The sequence below is a fragment of the Rhinichthys klamathensis genome, unplaced genomic scaffold (genome assembly GCF_029890125.1).
Source record: "Rhinichthys klamathensis goyatoka isolate OS25496 unplaced genomic scaffold, OSU_Roscu_1.1 h1tg001063l_1, whole genome shotgun sequence".
Classification (NCBI taxonomy): Eukaryota; Metazoa; Chordata; class Actinopteri; order Cypriniformes; family Leuciscidae; genus Rhinichthys; species Rhinichthys klamathensis.
The window spans coordinates 167922-190933 of record NW_026607326.1 but is presented as its reverse complement, the minus strand read 5'-3'; the positions used below and the strand labels follow the sequence as shown (position 1 = coordinate 190933).

At 44.2% G+C, this 23012-nt stretch overlaps 1 protein-coding gene across 1 annotated transcript; it reads left to right on the top strand.

Moving 5' to 3' along the window:
* Window positions 1–3983: 3983 nt before the first annotated feature.
* grem2b (gremlin 2, DAN family BMP antagonist b) lies at window positions 3984–15749 on the top strand. Its single transcript, XM_056244725.1, has 2 exons — window positions 3984–4131; window positions 15209–15749. Exon 2 carries the CDS (start codon window positions 15210–15212, stop codon window positions 15699–15701), a length of 492 nt encoding a protein of 163 aa, XP_056100700.1. The 5' UTR covers window positions 3984–4131; window position 15209; the 3' UTR covers window positions 15702–15749.
* The last annotated feature ends 7263 nt before the right edge of the window (window positions 15750–23012 follow it).

Here is a 23012-nt window from a genome sequence, read left to right as displayed (position 1 = left end):
ACATCATCGCTCGCGTCACACTGTACGTCATCGGTTACATCATCGCTCGCATCACACTGTACATCATCGCTCGCGTCACACTGTACATCATCGCTTACATCATCGGTCGCGTCACACTGTACGTCATCGGTTACATCATCGCTCGCGTCACACTGTACGTAATCGGTTACATCATCGGTCGCGTCACACTGTACATCATCGCTTACATCATCGGTCGCGTCACACTGTACGTCATCGGTTACATCATCGCTCGCGTCACACTGTACGTAATCGGTTACATCATCGGTCGCGTCACACTGTACATCATCGCTTACATCATCGGTTGCGTCACACTGTACGTCATCGGTTACATCATCGCTCGCGTCACACTGTACGTCATCGGTTACATCATCGCTCGCGTCACACTGTACATCATCGGTTACATCATCGCTCGCGTCACACTGTAAATCATCGCTTACATCATCAGTCGCGTCACACTGTACATCATCGGTTACATCATCGCTCGCGTCACACTGTACGTCATCGGTTACATCATCGCTCGCGTCACACTGTACATCATCGCTCGCGTCACACTGTACATCATCGCTCGCGTCACACTGTACGTCATCGGTTACATCATCGGTTACATCATCGCTCGCGTCACACTGTACATCATCGCTCGCGTCACACTGTACGTCATCGGTTACATCATCGCTCGCGTCACACTGTACATCATCGCTCGCGTCACACTGTACATCATCGCTTACATCATCGGTCGCGTCACACTGTACGTCATCGGTTACATCATCGTTCGCGTCACACTGTACGTCATCGGTTACATCATCGTTCGCGTCACACTGTACGTCATCGGTTACATCATCGGTCGCGTCACACTGTACGTCATCGGTTACATCATCGCTCGCGTCACACTGTACGTCATCGGTTACATCATCGCTCGCGTCACACTGTACGTCATCGGTTACATCATCGCTCGCGTCACACTGTACATCATCGCTCGCGTCACACTGTACGTCATCGGTTACATCATCGCTCGCGTCACACTGTACATCATCGCTCGCGTCACACTGTACGTCATCGGTTACATCATCGCTCGCGTCACACTGTACATCATCGCTCGCGTCACACTGTACATCATCGCTTACATCATCGGTCGCGTCACACTGTACGTCATCGGTTACATCATCGTTCGCGTCACACTGTACGTCATCGGTTACATCATCGTTCGCGTCACACTGTACGTCATCGGTTACATCATCGCTCGCGTCACACTGTACGTCATCGGTTACATCATTGCTCGCGTCACACTGTACGTCATCGGTTACATCATCGGTCGTGTCACACTGTACGTCATCGGTCACATCATCGGTCGTGTCACACTGTAAGTCATCGGTTACATCATCGGTCGCGTCACACTGTACATCATCGCTTACATCATCGGTCGCGTCACACTGTACGTCATCGGTTACATCATCGGTCGCGTCACACTGTACGTCATCGGTTACATCATCGCTCGCGTCACACTGTACATCATCGCTCGCGTCACACTGTACATCATCGCTTACATCATCGGTCGCGTCACACTGTACGTCATCGGTTACATCATCGTTCGCGTCACACTGTACGTCATCGGTTACATCATCGTTCGCGTCACACTGTACGTCATCGGTTACATCATCGGTCGTGTCACACTGTACGTCATCGGTTACATCATCGGTCGTGTCACACTGTACGTCATCGGTTACATCATCGGTCGCGTCACACTGTACATCATCGCTTACATCATCGGTCGCGTCACACTGTACGTCATCGGTTACATCATCGGTCGCGTCACACTGTACGTCATCGGTTACATCATCGCTCGCGTCACACTGTACATCATCGGTTACATCATCGGTCGCGTCACACTGTACGTCATCGGTTACATCATCGGTCGCGTCACACTGTACGTCATCGGTTACATCATCGCTCGCGTCACACTGTACGTCATCGGTTACATCATCGCTCGCGTCACACTGTACGTCATCGGTTACATCATCGCTCGCGTCACACTGTACGTCATCGGTTACATCATCGGTCGCGTCACACTGTACGTCATCGGTTACATCATCGCTCGCGTCACACTGTACGTCATCGGTTACATCATCGCTCGCGTCACACTGTACGTCATCGGTTACATCATCGCTCGCGTCACACTGTACATCATCGCTCGCGTCACACTGTACGTCATCGGTTACATCATCGCTCGCGTCACACTGTACGTCACTCCTTCTGCCGGGCTTTTGAGGAACGTTCCTGCGATCCAAAGATTATCAGCGGAGAGAACGGAAAACTGTCTTGCTTGTTGCATTTACAATATAGATTCTATGACTCTGTACATAATTCCAATATGAAATAAATAAAGAGACTGGAGAGATGAAACGCAGCTGTGAATCATCATTAAACTGTGTTGAATTTATGTGTCATTCAATTTCGATTTTTTTTCTGCCATAAAAGTGTTATGATCAGGCACACTGACCACAACACAAAGTGACCGCAAAGTCAGTTGTACTCGTTTGTCTAGGGGATTTATTAAACAATTGAGTAAATTACAAACAAAACAGAAATTGGGAGACAACTACAACATTGCAGGAAGATCAACAACAACAACAACAACAACAGGCGTGGTGGCCGGTACACCAGTCTCTCCCTCCTCCTCTCTCTCTCTGCACGAAGTGCCTCAGCTTTTAATAGAGGAAACAGAGCCACCACAGGTAGTGGAGGAACGTAACAAAAAGTTATTTAAAAAAAACAAAAAAACATTTTTATTTAATTATTTGATTTAAATATATTTTATAAAACATTTTTTTAAATATATATTTTTAAAGATTGTCATCTCAAAACACTTTGATCAGACCATATAAGGTCATGTTAAATATTTAAATCTGATTATGATGACCAAATTGCTTTCATAGTGTCACTTGTTATTGCAGAACTCATATATGATCAGGGGAATGAAGCATGGTGGTATCGTCAACAACAACAACAAACTAAATATATTAATAAATAGAGTTATAGAAACTGTTGGAAGCTCGATGTCTTGAGATATGGATGAGCTGACACACACACACACCAGAAGAGATGAGTTCAGATGAGTGTGTGTGTGTGTCCAGCAGGTGTCGCTGTAATAAAGTCGAACACACACACGTTACACGAGGAAAACTAGTCAAATCACTCACTCCATTTTTTTGTACTATGAATGTCATAAACTCAATCCATACAATTACATGCTGTAAATATTATGTATAATAACTTTTCGTTGTAGTTTTAACAATAAACATCAAAATCAACACATGAAATTGGTCTAACTTGGCTCTAGATCTAATTAATCAATGCATATTTTAATAATGATGATGGAAATCAATAGGCTTATTACTGACTGTCCGTGACGATGGAACATGAAACTATTCCAAATGTGGACATTTAACAGATTAAAAAATTAAAACATTTTAACTTTAACATTAAGTTAGTTTTTGTGGCATTAAGAGTTTCTTGCAAAACACAAGCTCATGAAAAACGCATGAAAAGAATCATATGAGAGAGAGAGAGAGAGAGAGAGAGAGAGAGAGAGAGAGAGAGTGTGTGTGTGTGTGTGTGTGTGTGTGTGAGAGAGTGTGTGTGTGTGTGTGTGTGTGTCTGTGTGTGTGTGTGAGAGAGAGAGAGAGAGAGTGTGTGTGTGTGTGTGTGTGTGTGAGAGAGAGAGAGTGTGTGTGTGTGTGTGTGTGAGAGAGAGAGTGTGTGTGTGTGTGTGTCTGTCTGTGTGTGAGAGAGAGAGAGAGAGAGAGAGAGAGAGAGAGAGAGAGTGTGTGTGTCTGTGTGAGTGAGAGAGAGAGAGAGAGAGAGAGAGAGAGAGAGAGAGAGAGAGAGAGAGAGAGAATGTTTTGATGCTTTGGCAATACAAAATGTATTTTTTTGTCATGCCAATAAAGCTTTCTGAATTGAGAGAGAGAGAGAGAGAGAGAGAGAGAGAGAGAGAGAGAGATTTATAGAGTCACCTCGAGAATTGAGCATCAGAGTCTCGGAGAATCGGACAGAATCACAGACTCCTGAGGAACCTCGATCTTCATCTCCATGGGCTTCACCATCATCATCGAGGTGAGTGAGTGTGTGAGTGTGTGTGTGTGTGTGTGTGTGTGTGTGTGTGTGTGCACCAGCACTGTCGGGGAAAGAGGATTAGCCTGTAATTTTTGGTTTTGATCAAGAGTGAGTCACACACCTTCATCGCCACGGAATTATACTTTGCTATGGTTTCATAAATCATAATCATACTCGCGATTAGAGATATTTGACCTGTTTGCTGATTAATACTGATACTGCTAATAATCTCAGATGATTGACAGGTTAACAGAAGTGACTCACTTCCGAAATCCACTGACAAACTCAAGTTGTTACATTTAAAAAAACGTCAAACGAACGTCCAACTGAACTTTCGGAACGCTCAGAGAACATTCAAATGTAACGTTCTCATAGTGTGTGAACAATGATACAATGTTCCTTTAACGTCCGAAGAACGTTTAAAAAAAAAAAAAAAAAAGTGTTCAAAACGTCCAGTTTCTTAAATTTGTTTTTTCTTGGTTATTCGAACATGTTCGAGTCTGCTGGGAAACACGTGTGACGTCATGAGCTGTACTTCCCCCGCGCTGATACAGTAGAGACGCGCAGCGGCTTCACAACAACCAATCAAATATCAGTGTTTTTATTGCTTAAAACTACCGTAATTGTTATAATATAATAATTTCGCCAGTAAAGTGCATCTCATTTCCTGTCATTAAACTGTCAGATCTTCATCATCATCATCACTGCTTGAACACGTTCAGTTCAGCGAGACTGAATATCTCACTTAATACTTCTATAAACTTTCACATGATGGATTATGAACGGAAATCATAATCTTATGAAGAGCAGATCTGGTGATGAAGATCTGGTGATGAAGATCTGGTGATGAAGATCTGGCGATGAAGATCTGGTGATGAAGATCTGGTGATGAAGATCTAACGCGTGTCGTAATGACAGAATCAGAATGGAAGTAATAGAGTTCTGGTTCTGAAGGACTGAGTTTGAGGACAGACAGCGAACGCTTTACACACACACACACACACACACTGACCAGCCTTTAAACAAACCTCACCTGCATGATTGTGTGTGTGTGTGTGTGTGTGTGTGAGGTGACAGGACTGTATTACAGGAGTGTGTTCGCTGTGTGTGTGTGTGAGGTGACAGGACTGTATTACAGGAGTGTGTTCGCTGTGTGTGTGTGTGATGTGATAGGAGTGTATTACAGGAGTGTGTTCGCTGTGTGTGAGTGTGAGCTGACAGGAGTGTATTACAGGAGTGTGTTCGCTGTGTGTGTGTGAGAGCTGACAGGAGTGTATTACAGGAGTGTGTTCGCTGTGTGTGTGTGTGATGTGATAGGAGTGTATTACAGGAGTGTGTTCGCTGTGTGTGTGTGAGAGGTGACAGGAGTGTGTTTGTTTATTTATTTCAGGTTTATTTAACAGGGACAATGCACACTAATGTGCCAGAATTAGCCAATAGACTATTTTACATCTGCTGTCCCTGGACAGATCTTAATATGTCACATAAAAAAAACACAAAAAAAACAAACAAAAAAAAAACAATATAGCTGGGACAATAACTATCAACAGAGGTTTCACCTATCTAAACACAAAAGAACACAATGAGCTAACCAACCACATTGGCGTAGCACAAGAGGCACAAACAAACAAGCAAACACACAGGCAGGACAAGGAGGATTTCATGTCAAGTGTAGTGTAAACAGTCCTGACTCTATTAACCATTTCTTTAAGTTATGTTTAAAAGAAGCATATGATTTAAATTTAGATTTAATTTTTTTTTTTTGTGTTCACTGTGTGTGTGTGTGTGTGAGGTGACAGGAGTGTATTACAGGAGTGTGTTTGCTGTGTGTGTGTGAGGTGACAGGAATGTATTACAGGAGTGTGTTTGCTGTGTGTGTGTGTGTGTGTGTGTGTGTGAGGTGACAGGAATGTATTACAGGAGTGTGTTCGCTGTGTGTGTGTGAGGTGACAGGAGTGTATTACAGGAGTGTGTTTGCTGTGTGTGTGTGAGGTGACAGGAGTGTATTACAGGAGTGTGTTTGCTGTGTGTGTGTGAGGTGACAGGAATGTATTACAGGAGTGTGTTTGCTGTGTGTGTGTGTGTGTGTGTGTGAGGTGACAGGAATGTATTACAGGAGTGTGTTTGCTGTGTGTGTGTGTGTGTGTGTGTGAGGTGACAGGAATGTATTACAGGAGTGTGTTTGCTGTGTGTGTGTGTGTGTGTGTGTGTGTGTGTGTGTGTGTGTGTGTGTGAGGTGACAGGAATGTATTACAGGAGTGTGTTTGCTGTGTGTGTGTGTGTGTGTGTGTGTGAGGTGACAGGAATGTATTACAGGAGTGTGTTTGCTGTGTGTGTGTGTGTGTGTGTGTGTGAGGTGACAGGAATGTATTACAGGAGTGTGTTTGCTGTGTGTGTGTGTGTGTGTGTGTGTGTGTGTGTGTGTGTGAGGTGACAGGAATGTATTACAGGAGTGTGTTTGCTGTGTGTGTGTGTGTGTGTGTGTGTGAGGTGACAGGAATGTATTACAGGAGTGTGTTTGCTGTGTGAGTGTGTGTGTGTGTGTGTGAGGTGACAGGAATGTATTACAGGAGTGTGTTTGCTGTGTGTGTGTGTGTGTGAGGTGACAGGAGTGTATTACAGGAGTGTGTTTGCTGTGTGTGTGTGAGGTGACAGGAATGTATTACAGGAGTGTGTTTGCTGTGTGTGTGTGTGTGTGAGGTGACAGGAATGTATTACAGGAGTGTGTTCGCTGTGTGTGTGTGAGGTGACAGGAATGTATTACAGGAGTGTGTTCACTGTGTGAGTGTGTGTGTGTGTGTGTGAGGTGACAGGAATGTATTACAGGAGTGTGTTCACTGTGTGTGTGTGTGTGTGTGAGGTGACAGGAGTGTATTACAGGAGTGTGTTTGCTGTGTGTGTGTGAGGTGACAGGAATGTATTACAGGAGTGTGTTTGCTGTGTGTGTGTGTGTGTGAGGTGACAGGAATGTATTACAGGAGTGTGTTCGCTGTGTGTGTGTGAGGTGACAGGAGTGTATTACAGGAGTGTGTTCGCTGTGTGTGTGTGAGGTGACAGGAGTGTATTACAGGAGTGTGTTTGCTGTGTGTGTGTGTGTGTGTGTGTGAGGTGACAGGAATGTATTACAGGAGTGTGTTTGCTGTGTGTGTGTGTGTGTGTGTGTGTGTGTGTGTGTGTGTGTGAGGTGACAGGAATGTATTACAGGAGTGTGTTTGCTGTGTGTGTGTGTGTGTGTGTGTGTGTGTGAGGTGACAGGAATGTATTACAGGAGTGTGTTCACTGTGTGAGTGTGTGTGTGTGAGGTGACAGGAATGTATTACAGGAGTGTGTTCGCTGTGTGTGTGTGTGTGTGTGGTGACAGGAGTGTGTTCACTGTGTGAGTGTGTGTGTGTGAGGTGACAGGAGTGTGTTCACTGTGTGAGTGTGTGTGTGAGTGTGGTGACAGGAGTGTGTTCACTGTGTGAGTGTGTGTGTGTGTGTGTGTGTGTGTGTGTGTGATGTGACAGGAGTGTATTACAGGAGTGTGTTTGCTGTGTGTGTGTGTGTGTGTGTGTGAGGTGACAGGAATGTATTACAGGAGTGTGTTTGCTGTGTGTGTGTGTGAGGTGACAGGAATGTATTACAGGAGTGTGTTCACTGTGTGAGTGTGTGTGTGTGAGGTGACAGGAATGTATTACAGGAGTGTGTTCACTGTGTGAGTGTGTGTGTGTGAGGTGACAGGAATGTATTACAGGAGTGTGTTCACTGTGTGAGTGTGTGTGTGTGAGGTGACAGGAATGTATTACAGGAGTGTGTTCGCTGTGTGTGTGTGTGTGTGTGGTGACAGGAGTGTGTTCACTGTGTGAGTGTGTGTGTGTGAGGTGACAGGAGTGTGTTCACTGTGTGAGTGTGTGTGTGTGTGTGTGTGTGTGTGTGTGTGTGTGATGTGACAGGAGTGTATTACAGGAGTGTGTTTGCTGTGTGTGTGTGTGTGTGTGTGTGTGTGTGTGAGGTGACAGGAATGTATTACAGGAGTGTGTTTGCTGTGTGTGTGTGTGAGGTGACAGGAATGTATTACAGGAGTGTGTTTGCTGTGTGTGTGTGAGTGTGGTGACAGGAGTGTGTTCACTGTGTGAGTGTGTGTGTGTGATGTGACAGGAGTGTATTACAGGAGTGTGTTCGGTGTGTGTGTGAGTGTGTGTGTGTGTGTGTGTGAGGTGACAGGAGTGGATTACAGGAGTGTGTTTGCTGTGTGTGTGTGTGTATGTGTGTGTGTGTGAGAGGTGACAGGAGTGTGTTCGCTGTGTGTGTGTGTGTGTGTGTGGCAACAGGAGTGTGTTCGCTGTGTGAGTGTGTGTGTGTGTTCGCTGTGTGTGAGTGTGTGTGTGTTCGCTGTGTGTGAGTGAGAGAGAGAGTGTGTGTGGTGACAGGAGTGTGTTCGCTGTGTGTGTATGAGTGTGTGTGTGTGAGTGTGTGTGTGTGTTCGCTGTGTGTGAGTGAGAGAGAGAGAGTGTGTGGTGACAGGAGTGTGTTCGCTGTGTGTGTATGAGTGTGTGTGTGTGTGTGTGTTCGCTGTGTGTGAGTGAGAGAGAGAGTGTGTGTGGTGACAGGAGTGTGTTCGCTGTGTGTGTATGAGTGTGTGTGTGTGTGTGTGTGTGTTCGCTGTGTGTGAGTGAGAGAGAGAGTGTGTGTGGTGACAGGAGTGTGTTCGCTGTGTGAGTGTGTGTGAGGTGACAGGAGTGTGTTCGCTGTGTGAATGTGTGTGTTCGCTATGTGTGTGTGTGTGTGTGTGAGAGTGTTCGCTGTGTGTGTGAGAGAGTGTGTGTGTGTGTTCGCTGTGTGAGTGTGTGTGTGTGTGAGGTGACAGGAGTGTGTTCGCTGTGTGAGTGTGTGTGTGAGTGTGTGAGTGTGTGTGTTCGCTGTGTGTGTGTGTGTGTTCGCGTGTGTTTTGATCATGAATGAAGCGTCGTCAGTGTGTGTGTGGTGACAGGAGTGTGTTACGGTCAGGAGTGTGTGTGTGTGTGTGTGTGTGTGTGTGTGTTTTGATCATGAAGCGTCGTCAGTGTGTGTGTGGTGACAGGAGTGTGTTACGGTCAGGAGTGTGTGTGTGTGAGTGTGTGTGTTTTGATCATGAAGCGTCGTCAGTGTGTGTGTGTGTGTGTGTGCTGACAGGAGTGTGTTACGGTCAGGAGTGTGTGTGTGTGTGTGTGTGTGTTCGCTGTGTGTGAGTGTGTGTGTGTGTTCACTGTGTGTGAGTGAGAGAGAGAGTGTGTGTGGTGACAGGAGTGTGTTCGCTGTGTGTGTATGAGTGTGTGTGTGTGTGTGTGTGTGTTCGCTGTGTGTGAGTGAGAGAGAGAGTGTGTGTGGTGACAGGAGTGTGTTCGCTGTGTGAGTGTGTGTGTGGTGACAGGAGTGTGTTCGCTGTGTGTGTATGAGTGTGTGTGTGTGTGTGTGTTCGCTGTGTGTGAGTGAGAGAGAGAGTGTGTGTGGTGACAGGAGTGTGTTCGCTGTGTCAGTGTGTGTGTGGTGACAGGAGTGTGTTACGGTCAGGAGTGTGTGTGTGTGAGTGTGTGTGTTTTGATCATGAAGCGTCGTCAGTGTGTGTGTGTGCTGACAGGAGTGTGTTACGGTCAGGAGTGTGTGTGTGTGAGTGTGTGTGTTTTGATCATGAAGCGTCGTCAGTGTGTGTGTGGTGACAGGAGTGTGTTACGGTCAGGAGTGTGTGTGTGTGTGTGTGAGTGTGTGTGTTTTGATCATGAAGCGTCGTCAGTGTGTGTGTGTGTGTGTGTGCTGACAGGAGTGTGTTACGGTCAGGAGTGTGTGTGTGTGAGTGTGTGTGTTTTGATCATGAAGCGTTGTCAGTGTGTGTGTGTGTGTGTGCTGACAGGAGTGTGTTACGCTCAGGTGTGTGTGTGTTTTGATCATGAATGAAGCGTCGTCAGTGTGTGTGTGGTGACAGGAGTGTGTTACGGTCAGGAGTGTGTGTGTGTGTTTTGATCATGAAGCGTCGTCAGTGTGTGTGTGTGTGTGTGCTGACAGGAGTGTGTTACGCTCAGGTGTGTGTGTGTTTTGATCATGAAGCGTCGTCAGTTCTTCCGGCTGACGAGACGCTGGTGATTCACAGACTCTGATCTGACACGGACGGGCTTTTAGAAGTGTGTTATTGAGAGAATGGAAATATGTGCGTCACAAAATAACCTTTTTTCACAAACGTTCATTTTTAGAACCGAATTCAATTGATGTTTTTGAACCTCTTTTTCACTTTGGAGCAATAAACCATCACGGATTTTACTACACACTTAACAATGTTAAGACTTTTCTTGACACTTCGCTTTCATAAAATAAGCAAAATTGTCAAAAATAATCATTGGAATAATGAATTATTCCAGCATGTCATTAATTAGTCTATTAATTATAGGATCATTAGAGTGAAGGAATGAGTGTTTTTCAGCTTATAGAATTTCAGTGCAGCTCGTCCAATCAGAATCAGGCAGTTTTATAAATCTATTTGTTAGATTTAATTGCCTGGTTTTTGTGTCACTTCCTGTGACCTCACACACATCTTCCTCGACCCTTATCAAATGTCACGCCCTTCCCGTTTCCCTCAAATGACCCCTGACCTCTGCTGACCCGCTCATTCTGAAGGATTAGTTCTCAGTCCAGATCTACGGTGTCTCACTTTCAGATGGACACACACATACACACACACACACACACACACACACACACACTTCTGCTTCCCTCATCCAGAGGATCTGCTCAGGTTATCAGGCTCATGTTGATTTAAACGCTATTGCTGTGGGAACCTTAAGCTTGGGAAATATCTGTGCGGCATATATATATACACACACTCAAACCAAACATTCACACACCAGATTTCATTTTGGATGATTTTTCACTAGTGTGTGCAGGACACTATAGTTCATTAATATAAGTGAGGAGAGCAAAATAAAGTAAACAGTGACATATTACACCCAAATATTCTTCATACAGAGACGACCAGTAAAACTTATCAAACCAATAATGATTCCTCCACTTTGAGCTGATCGTGTTTTCTTCAGTGTGTTTTCTGTAATTGCTAATGCTCTTTTTACACACACACTGAACAACATGAAGCATTGCTTGGTCACTGGTTGAGCTAAACTGGTATTATCTAATTGTGGAGTTAAATTTAACAGCTGACAGATATTCAACATAATTCATGTGTGAGAGTCTAACAGAAGGACGGACAAAACCAGTCAAATATCCACTGAGTTCTGCTCATATTTATTACCATTGTCTAAACTATAGCGAATAAACTGATAATGTGAGAAATGTTGAAGGTGTGTGAATAAAGTTAGGTTTGACTGTGGGCCTATATATATATATATATTCTCATCAGATAAGAGAGAAACACTTCTGACTGGTCAATTGAAGGACTAAATCAAACACAAGATCGCGTTTTCCTGCAGTTCCTCCACGATCGTGACCTTGAGCCGGGAAACACGTGACCTTGATCCGGGAACAGTGGAGCTGGAGCTCTGGAGACTCGAGGGCGGCGGAGACTGACACAGGCACTGACCCCGGAACAGTTTCTGTGGCGCTGCATGTCTTGTGCAACACAACACAGAGACGCGACGGAGTTCGGGGTCCGAGATTTACGAGGCTGCGATTTAAACTCCGCAGAGCGTTTGAGCAAAGGCTCGCATTCCTCATGTTTGTGCAAACAGCCGAGAACGGGACGAGTCCGGGGTCAGAACGGGGAAACAAAAGCCTGGAGATTTCTAATCAAGAGCAGGAAAAACTTATAAGGAAGGTTCAACCTTGACGCTCTTTGGAAGGAAACCAAGAGCTTTGATTCATGAAAAACAGCCGCTTTATAAATATTTCGTTTATGGGAATGAATCACTCACATTTGTTTTTCCTTCCGGCGATGCCACATCTGTGCTAAAGATGTCCGGCGTGATTGACGGATCGCTCTCTCGTGCAGAGCCGTACTCGAGCCCTCCTGACTGACGAATCAGAGTTAATCTGTGACTTCCTGTCTTCACAGGAAACAGGGCGAAACCTCGGGGTGAAACGCTTCGACCTCACTTTAGAGATGATGAGGAACATGAGGAGAGATTCGATCTGTGTGGTATTTTAATGTGAATCATTAGATGTTATGACTCGTAACATTAGATATGAAATGAGCTCAGTTCTGTCTCGCATGCCAAAATGAATGCAGTTTAGAACATTACTAATGTTAACATATTTAGCTACAAAAGTAACGTGTTACAATATGGGGTTACAAAAGTAAAGTTACTTTTAACCCATTATTGTAACACGTTACTTTCCTAACCCAATAATATAACACCTTACTTTTTTAACCCATTATTGTAACACATTACTTTTTTAACCCATTATTGTAACACATTACTTTTGTAATCCATTATTGTAACACGTTACTTTCCTAACCCAATAATATAACACCTTACTTTTTTAAACCCATTATTGTAACACGTTACTTTTGTAACCCAATATTGTAACACGTTACTTTCCTAACCCAATAATATAACACGTTACTTTCGTAACCCAATAATATAACACATTACTTTTTTAACCCATTATTGTAACACGTTACTTTTGTTACCCAATAATATAACACATTACTTTTTTAACCCAATATTGTAACATGTTACTTTCCTAACCCAATAATATAACACCTTACTTTTTTAACCCATTATTGTAACACGTTACTTTCCTAACCCATTATTGTAACACATTACTTTTTTAACCCATTATTGTAACACGTTACTTTCCTAACCCAATAATATAACACCTTACTTTTTTAACCCATTATTGTAACGCGTTACTTTTGTAACCCAATATTATAACACATTACTTTCGTAACCCAATATTGTAACATATTACGTTTGTAACACAATAATGTAAAACGTTACTTTTTTAAACCCATTACTGTAACACGTTACTTTCCTAACCCAATAATATAACACCTTACTTTTTTAACCCATTATTGTAACGCGTTACTTTTGTAACCCAATAATATAACACCTTACTTTTTTAACCCATTATTGTAACATATTACGTTTGTAACACAATAATGTAAAACGTTACTTTTTTAAACCCATTACTGTAACACGTTACTTTTGTAACCTAATATTGTAACACGTTACTTTTAACCCAATATTGTAATGTGTTATATTATTGGGTTACGAATGTAATGTTACAATACAGGGTTAAAAAAAGTAACGTTTTACATTATTGTGTTACAAACGTAATATGTTACAATATAGGGGTACGATATTAGGTTACAAAAGTAGTTACACACTATTGAGTTATGGTAAAATGGTAAATGGACTGCATTTATATATCGCTTTCACAGACCCAGAGTTACTCCCTAAAAAGTGACTTTTTATGGTATCATCTCCAGTGTGTAACTGCTATATATATATATCTTTTAAACCTTGCTGTGTGTACTTTGCTATAACTGAGACTTGTTACTGTTGCGCTCTTGTTGGTCTGATCGCTTCTATTGTTCTCCTCATTTGTAAATCGCTTTGAATAAAAGCTTCTGCTAAATGTAAATGGTAACTGGTATCTCTGGTGTGTTGCAGGATGAGCTGTAAGAGTGTGTGTGTGTGTGTGTGTGTGTGTGTGTGTAACTGGTATCTCTGGTGTGTTGCAGGATGAGCTGTAAGAGTGTGTGTGTGTGTGTGTGTGTGTGTGTGTGTGTGTGTAACTGGTATCTCTGGTGTGTTGCAGGATGAGCTGTAAGAGTGTGTGTGTGTGTGTGTGTGTGTGTGTGTAACTGGTATCTCTGGTGTGTTGCAGGATGAGCTGTAAGAGTGTGTGTGTGTGTGTGTGTGTGTGTAACTGGTATCTCTGGTGTGTTGCAGGATGAGCTGTAAGAGTGTGTGTGTGTGTGTGTGTAACTGGTATCTCTGGTGTGTTGCAGGATGAGCTGTAAGAGTGTGTGTGTGTGTGTGTGTGTGTGTGTGTAACTGGTATCTCTGGTGTGTTGCAGGATGAGCTGTAAGAGTGTGTGTGTGTGTGTGTGTAACTGGTATCTCTGGTGTGTTGCAGGATGAGCTGTAAGAGTGTGTGTGTGTGTAACTGGTATGTCTGGTGTGTTGCAGGATGAGCTGTAAGAGTGTGTGTGTGTGTGTGTGTGTGTAACTGGTATCTCTGGTGTGTTGCAGGATGAGCTGTAAGAGTGTGTGTGTGTGTGTAACTGGTATCTCTGGTGTGTTGCAGGATGAGCTGTAAGAGTGTGTGTGTGTGTGTAACTGGTATCTCTGGTGTGTTGCAGGATGAGCTGTAAGAGTGTGTGTGTGTGTGTGTGTGTAACTGGTATCTCTGGTGTGTTGCAGGATGAGCTGTAAGAGTGTGTGTGTGTGTGTGTGTAACTGGTATCTCTGGTGTGTTGCAGGATGAGCTGTAAGAGTGTGTGTGTGTGTGTGTGTGTAACTGGTATCTCTGGTGTGTTGCAGGATGAGCTGTAAGAGTGTGTGTGTGTGTGTGTGTGTAACTGGTATCTCTGGTGTGTTGCAGGGTGAGCTGTAAGAGTGTGTGTGTGTGTGTAACTGGTTTCTCTGGTGTGTTGCAGGATGAGCTGTAAGAGTGTGTGTGTGTGTGTGTGTGTGTAACTGGTAGGTCTGGTGTGTTGCAGGATGAGCTGTAAGAGTGTGTGTGTGTGTGTGTGTGTGTGTGTGTGTGTGTGTAACTGGTTTCTCTGGTGTGTTGCAGGATGAGCTGTAAGAGTGTGTGTGTGTGTGTGTGTGTGTGTGTGTAACTGGTATCTCTGGTGTGTTGCAGGGTGAGCTGTAAGAGTGTGTGTGTGTGTGTGTGTGTAACTGGTATCTCTGGTGTGTTGCAGGGTGAGCTGTAAGAGTGTGTGTGTGTGTGTAACTGGTTTCTCTGGTGTGTTGCAGGATGAGCTGTAAGAGTGTGTGTGTGTGTGTGTGTAACTGGTATGTCTGGTGTGTTGCAGGATGAGCTGTAAGAGTGTGTGTGTGTGTGTGTGTGTGTAACTGGTATCTCTGGTGTGTTGCAGGATGAGCTGTAAGAGTGTGTGTGTGTGTGTGTGTGTGTAACTGGTATCTCTGGTGTGTTGCAGGATGAGCTGTAAGGTGGCGCTGTTGCTGCTCCTCTCCGGCGCGCTGTACGTCTCCGCCGGCCGTAAGAACCGTCCGCACTCCTCCATCCCGTCGCCCTACAAGCCCGGCTCCAACGCCTCGGACCGGCGCGGACAGGAAGTGCTGGCGTCCAGCCAGGAAGCGCTGGTGGTGACGGAGCGGCAGTACCTGCGGAGCGACTGGTGTAAGACTCAGCCGCTGCGTCAGACGGTCAGCCAGGACTCGTGCCGGAGCCGCACCGTCATCAACCGCTTCTGCTACGGCCAGTGCAACTCCTTCTACATCCCGCGGCACGTGCGGAAGGAGCAGGAGTCGTTCCAGTCGTGCTCCTTCTGCCGGCCGCAGCGCTTCACCAGCCTCACGGTGGAGCTCGAGTGTCCCGACCTGCAGCCGCCCGTCCGGTTCCGCAAGATCCCGCGGGTCAAGCAGTGCCGCTGCATGTCCGTCAGCGTGTCCGAGGCCGGCAAGCTGTGAGCGTTCACTGGTGCTGATCTGAGCTCAGAGACACTGAACACTGATGGTGTCTGAGCGATCCAGAACACACTCGATCCAGAACACACGCGATCCAGAACACACGCGATCCAGAACACACGCGATCCAGAACACACGCGATCCAGAACACACGCGATCCAGAACACACGCGATCCAGAACACACGCGATCCAGAACACACGCGATCCAGAACACACGCGATCCAGAACACACGCGATCCAGAACACACGCGATCCAGAACACACTCGATCCAGAACACACTCGATCCAGAACACACTCGATCCAGAACACACGCGATCCAGAACACACGCGATCCAGAACACACGCGATCCAGAACACACGCGATCCAGAACACACGCGATCCAGAACACACGCGATCCAAAACACACGCGATCCAGAACACACGCGATCCAGAACACACGCGATCCAAAACACACGCGATCCAAAACACACGCGATCCAGAACACACGCGATCCAGAACACACGCGATCCAGAACACACGCGATCCAGAACACACGCGATTCAGAACACACGCGATTCAGAACACACGCGATCCAGAACACACGCGATCCAGAACACACTCGATCCAGAACACACGCGATCCAAAACACACGCGATCCAAAACACACGCGATCCAGAACACACTCGATCCAGAACACACGCGATCCAGAACACACGCGATCCAGAACACACGCGATCCAGAACACACGCGATCCAGAACACACGCGATCCAGAACACACGCGATCCAGAACACACGCGATCCAGAACACACTCGATCCAGAACACACGCGATCCAGAACACACGCGATCCAGAACACACTCGATCCAGAACACACGCGATCCAAAACACACGCGATCCAGAACACACGCGATCCAGAACACACGCGATCCAGAACACACTCGATCCAGAACACACGCGATCCAGAACACACTCGATCCAGAACACACGCGATCCAGAACACACGCGATCCAGAACACACGCGATCCAGAACACACGCGATCCAGAACACACGCGATCCAGAACACACGCGATCCAGAACACACTCGATCCAGAACACACGCGATCCAGAACACACGCGATCCAGAACACACGCGATCCAGAACACACTCGATCCAGAACACACGCGATCCAGAACACACGCGATCCAGAACACACGCGATCCAGAACACACGCGATCCAGAACACACGCGATCCAGAACACACGCGATCCAAAACCCACGCGATCCAGAACACACGCGATCCAGAACACACGCGATCCAGAACACACGCGATCCAAAACACACGCGATCCAAAACACACGCGATCCAGAACACACTCGATCCAGAACACACGCGATCCAGAACACACTCGATCCAGAACACACGCGATCCAGAACACACGCGATCCAGAACACACGCGATCCAGAACACACTCGATCCAGAACACACTCTCAGAAGAGAAGGCTCTACATGGAGCCTCAACGGCTTCACACTGTATACAGAACCTGGTACTCTCTTAAAGGGATAGTTCACACAGAAATGAAAATTAGCCCAGGATTTACTCACCCTGAAGTCATCCTAGCTGTATATGACATTCTTCTTCAAGTTATATTAAAAAATGTCCTGGCTCTTCCAAGCTTTATAATGGCAGTGAATGGCCGTTTCTGTTTTGAATTCCATAAAAGTGCATCTATCCACTTGGATGGTGAGAGGTTTTCATCACGGGATCATTTTATGGATTTTAGTTTTAATTCATTTTGTGTGGTTGGGCTCTTTAGACATTGACACTAACAGTCACTAATACTCTAACGAGAGTGAGTTGACATGGAGTTAGTTATAGTTTGTGGACTGTCTAAAGTAGGCAATCGAAATAAAGTTAGAGCTATTGCTTTCCTGTAGCTCAGACAGTAGAGCGCTGGCGCTTGCAACGCCACGGTCATGGGTTCGATTCCCAGGGAAAGCAAGAACTGATAAGAATGTAAATGTGTAGCTTGAAATGCAATGTAAGTCGCTTTGGATAAAAGTGTCTGAAATATGAAAGTATTATGCTATAATTTCTCCTCGATCCTTTTTTCTAAGAGTTCAGACTGGTTATAGAGATTCTATAGAAATATGGTACCACAGAAGTATATATATATCTATATGTATGTAGAGAAACAACTGAAGTCTATATTAAAACTATGGAGTTTATTGTGATTGATGTAAAGCAGTTTTTCTTCATCAGTGCTTCAAAGTTTTAATAAAACTAAGATTATTGGAGTACGTTTTACACGAAAACACAATTTGTCTTTTTGCTTAAATTTCTCATTTAAGTCATTGTTACTTGCCGTTTCTTTGTGAAATTTAGTTTCAGAGTGAAAGTTGTTTCAGAGTTACTCCAGATTACTCCAGTAGTACAGGTCCTTCTAAAAAAATTAGCATATTGTGATAAAGTTCATTATTTTCCATAATGTAATGATAAAAATTTAACTTTCATATATTTTAGATTCATTGCACACCAACTGAAATATTTCAGGTCTTTTATTGTTTTAATACTGATGATTTTGGCATACAGCTCATGAAAACCCAAAATTCCTGTCTCAAAAAAATTAGCATATTTCATCCGACCAATAAAAGGAGTGTTTTTAATACAAAAAAATAAGTCAACCTTCAAATAATTATGTTCAGTTATGCACTCAATAGTCAATACTTGGTCGGGAATCCTTTTGCAGAAATGACTGCTTCAATGCGGCGTGGCATGGAGGCAATCAGCCTGTGGCACTGCTGAGGTGTTATGGAGGCCCAGGATGCTTCGATAGCGGCCTTAAGCTCATCCAGAGTGTTGGGTCTTGCGTCTCTCAACTTTCTCTTCACAATATCCCACAGATTCTCTATGGGGTTCAGGTCAGGAGAGTTGGCAGGCCAATTGAGCACAGTAATACCATGGTCAGTAAACCATTTACCAGTGGTTTTGGCACTGTGAGCAGGTTCCAGGTCGTGCTGAAAAATGAAATCATCTCCATAAAGCTTTTCAGCAGATGGAAACATGAAGTGCTCCAAAATCTCCTGATAGCTAGCTGCAATGACCCTGCCCTTGATAAAACACAGTGCACCAACACCAGCAGCTGACATGGCACCCCAGACCATCACTGACTGTGGGTACTTGACACTGGACTTCAGGCATTTTGGCATTTCCTTCTCCCCAGTCTTCCTCCAGACTCTGGCACCTTGATTTCCGAATGACATGCAAAACTGAGCAACAGTCCAGTGCTGCTTCTCTGTAGCCCAGGTCAGGCGCTTCTGCCGCTGTTTCTGGTTCAAAAGTGTCTTGACCTGGGGAATGCGGCACCTGTAGCCCATGTCCTGCACACGCCTGTGCACGGTGGCTCTGGATGTTTCTACTCCAGACTCAGTCCACTGCTTCCGCAGGTCCCCCAAGGTCTGGAATCGGTCCTTCTCCACAATCTTCCTCAGGGTCCGGTCACCTCTTCTCGTTGTGCAGCGTTTTTTGGCACACTTTTTCCTTCCCACAGACTTCCCACTGAGGTGCCTTGATACAGCACTCTGGGAACAGCCTATTTGTTCAGAAATTTCTTTCTGTGTCTTACCCTCTTGCTTGAGGGTGTCAATGATGGCCTTCTGGACAGCAGTCAGGTCGGCAGTCTTACCCATGATTGCGGTTTTGAGTAATGAAACAGGCTGGGAGTTTCTAAAAGCCTCAGGAATCTTTTGCAGGTGTTTAGAGTTAATTAGTTGATTCAGATGATTAGGTTAATAGCTCGTTTAGAGACCCTTTTCATGGTATGCAAATTTTTTGAGACAGGAATTTTGGGTTTTCATGAGCTGTATGCCAAAATCATCAGTATTAAAACAATAAAAGACCTGAAATATTTCAGTTGGTGTGCAATGAATCTAAAATATATGAAAGTTTAATTTTTATCATTACATTTTGGAAAATAATGAACTTTATCACAATATGCTAATTTTTTTAGAAGGACCTGTATACTCCAGTAGTATACTCCAGTACACCAGATGTTTTTCAGTGTAAATCCAGCTTGAATCTGCAGATTTGTGTTTGCTGATTTTGAGGGAGTCTGTAACAGATTTAAAGGCCTGTTCACACCGAGAATGAGAATAATACACCGTTTACACGATAAACTGTGTTTTGGCCCTTCATTTACATGATAAGTGTTCTGGGGGGACTGAAAACACAAACGTTTTTAAAAACGATACACCACAAGGATCACTTTCTGAGCGATGAACGACACAAACATTAACAGCCAATCAGAATCCATCTGACTTTACCAGGAAAACTTCTCTTTAGATTATTGGAGTAGCTACGCTTTACAAGAAAATCAGTCAATTTCTTCAAAATTCACTTTTAATTCAACGTGTTCGCCTACCTGCTGATTCTGTGTGAAACCTGGCAATTCTGAGTGACAGCGGTGTCTACACCACTCTTTCCCAGTGGACGACCATCACCATCGGGAGCATCCATGGACAGATCGACACACTTTCCCTCATTCTGACAGATAAACTATTCCTGAATCACTGCAGTAAACACGGATTGGAAGAGGAAAAGGTTTTAAAGCACCTGTTTGAAAACAACCCGGGAAAGAGATGTGAAAGGATTTGTGAGGAAAAGCGAACGATTGTTAGTGAATTCCAGCGCATTATTTATGGAATGTGTTCATTAAATCAGGAGAACGGATCACAAGTGCAGCATCCGGTGTGTGTTCTCTATTGTTATAGCGAGACAGAAGATAAAAGCACGTGGCGGACTGAAGGACGCATCAGATATTCTTCCAGTCACAGTAACTCTTTCCCTGCCGAATGAGGAGACCCTGGAAGATGCTGTATCACGCTAATCCCACCGATTACCAATCTCAATGCTACCGATTCCAAATCCCAATGCCACGATTCCCATTCCTAATCCCACAGATTCCCAATCCCACCGATTCCCAATCCTAATCCCAATCCCACCGATTCCCAATCCCACCGATTCCCAACCCCACCGATTCCCAACCCCAATCCCACCGATTCCAAATCCCAATCCCACCGATTCCCAATCCCACCGATTCCCAACCCCAATCCCACCGATTCCCAATCCCAATCCCACCGATTCCCAATCCCAATCCCAATTCCAGCGTCACATCATTCGGCACAACACTGGCTTTCACTGTTATACTAACTTGGGAAAACCCAGACAACTTCCAGCAAATTTAGATTTGCTCTGCAAGTTAGTCTGGCAAAGAGCTCATTCAAGCCCATTTCCAATCCGTTGAAATCGCGGCACCAATCAGAAACGTTGGGGCGGGCTTTACACGATGACGTCAGCACAGCGACGGTGAAGCAGATCTTGTACATTTACAAAGATGGATGCCGCCGTGGAACTAACGTTAGGGGTGTGACGGTTATAGTTGAACATTGTCATTAGAACTCTATAACCGCCAAAACAATGTTCTAAAAATATTTTTTTCACAAAAAAATTTATCATAGAGAATGTTTAAATACTAATATCAGCTTACGAGGGAAACGGAGGCGGAGTTAGTGGTGCTAAGAGGCTGAGTGCTGGAGATGATTCGGGAGAGGTCTGTCCCCCTTTACCGATCAGAGCGCTGACACGGAGTAAAGCCTTGTTTATACTCGACGCCTCCGCACGAGCGCGAAGGTGCACGCGGGAAAAATGACGCGTTCGGTGCGCAAGACCGGCAAGACGCCATTTCGCTTGGCTGTGTGCACGGCTTTTTTTGTAACAGCGCCGCGTCCGAGGATGAATGACTTCAAGCCGATTCTGCCCGAGCCGTACGTCTCACCGCACCGGCACGCAGTTTGCGCGTCTAAATTGCAAAGTTCATTGCAAAGTTTTTTTTGTTAAGGTTTTGTTTACTATGTGTAATTTATTTAATGGAAAGCACTTTCACTTCTAGTTGTCTTGCTGTTAATTTTAAATAAACGTAGAGCAAGTAGCTAATCAGTGTCTGCTCTATAACAGATGAACGCCGCTCTGCATACGTCATCTCCTTCATCGCTCTGATTGGGTTTAGGTCTATCCGCGACGTCCACTGGTGACGCCCCTCTGGAAATGATTAGTCTATGACGCTTTGCCAGACCCTAACTCAGTTACAACTGAGAATGCTCTGGTTTTAACCAGGCTACTGTTATACAGTTATTACGTAACTTTTGAAAGAGTAAAGAATCTCTGAATCAAAAAAAAAAGAAAAAAAAAAGCAGAAACAAGAGATAGAAGCATTTTTTTTGTTGCTTTTTGTTCAAAATGTTGCATTTTTACAGGCGAAACTCGAAAATGTTTAATATCGTGCAAAGTTAATTTCAGTAATTCAAATTAAAAGATGAAACTAATATTATATAGACTCATTACATGCAAAGTGAGATATTTCAAGCCTTTATTTGTTATAATTGTGATGATTATGGCTTACAGCTTATGAAAACCTCAAATTCAAAATTAGAATATTGTGGAAAGGTTTTCATGTCTGTAAGCCATAATCATCACAATTATAACAAATAAAGGCTTGAAATATCTCACTTTGCATGTAATGAGTCTATATAATATATTATTTTCACCTTTTAAGTTGAATTACTGAAATAAATGAACTTTTGCACGATATTCTCATTTTTCGAGTTTCACTGTATGAAAATTTACCCATTCAAGTGTTGATAAAAAAGACTGCATGAAGCTAGGATATATATATATATATATATTTTTTTTTAAAGATGTTGTTATATGATCTGTTATTTCCTTTGATATATTGCATGTTCAGATATTAAAACAAAATATTCTGAGGGCCATGGAAGTTGTGAGTTAAACTGGCAGGGAAAGAGTTAAAATACCAAGCATTACATTATTCCCCGACGGATTAAATGAGAGCATGATGGGAAATGTCCAGCTCATTCAGTCAAACTCCGCTTCAGTCTGTGTGTGGAAATCCCCCAAACCGGATGCTTTATAACGCAAGCGCTGGATGTGAACAGCTCTTTACCACGGTAAAGTGTGTTATCAGTTATTACTGAAGCAAAGAAATGAAGCATTAGCATGAAGACATTCATTAGAGGAGAAACACTCAGGGTTATTATCGGGAACTGGAACTATTAAAAAGATCTCTATTCACTGAAATAAAATATTAGTTGGAAATCAAAATGAGAATTAGAAAAAAAGCACGACTAAATATGAAACTAAAACACTGCTTCAAGTAAATCTCGAATCAAGTGAAATCAATAAAAACGTCTGAAATTATTAATCGCTTTATTTTACATAAATTACAGTCTTCTCAAAACGTTCGGATACAAACAGTTATTGCACACGCAGCGCGGACG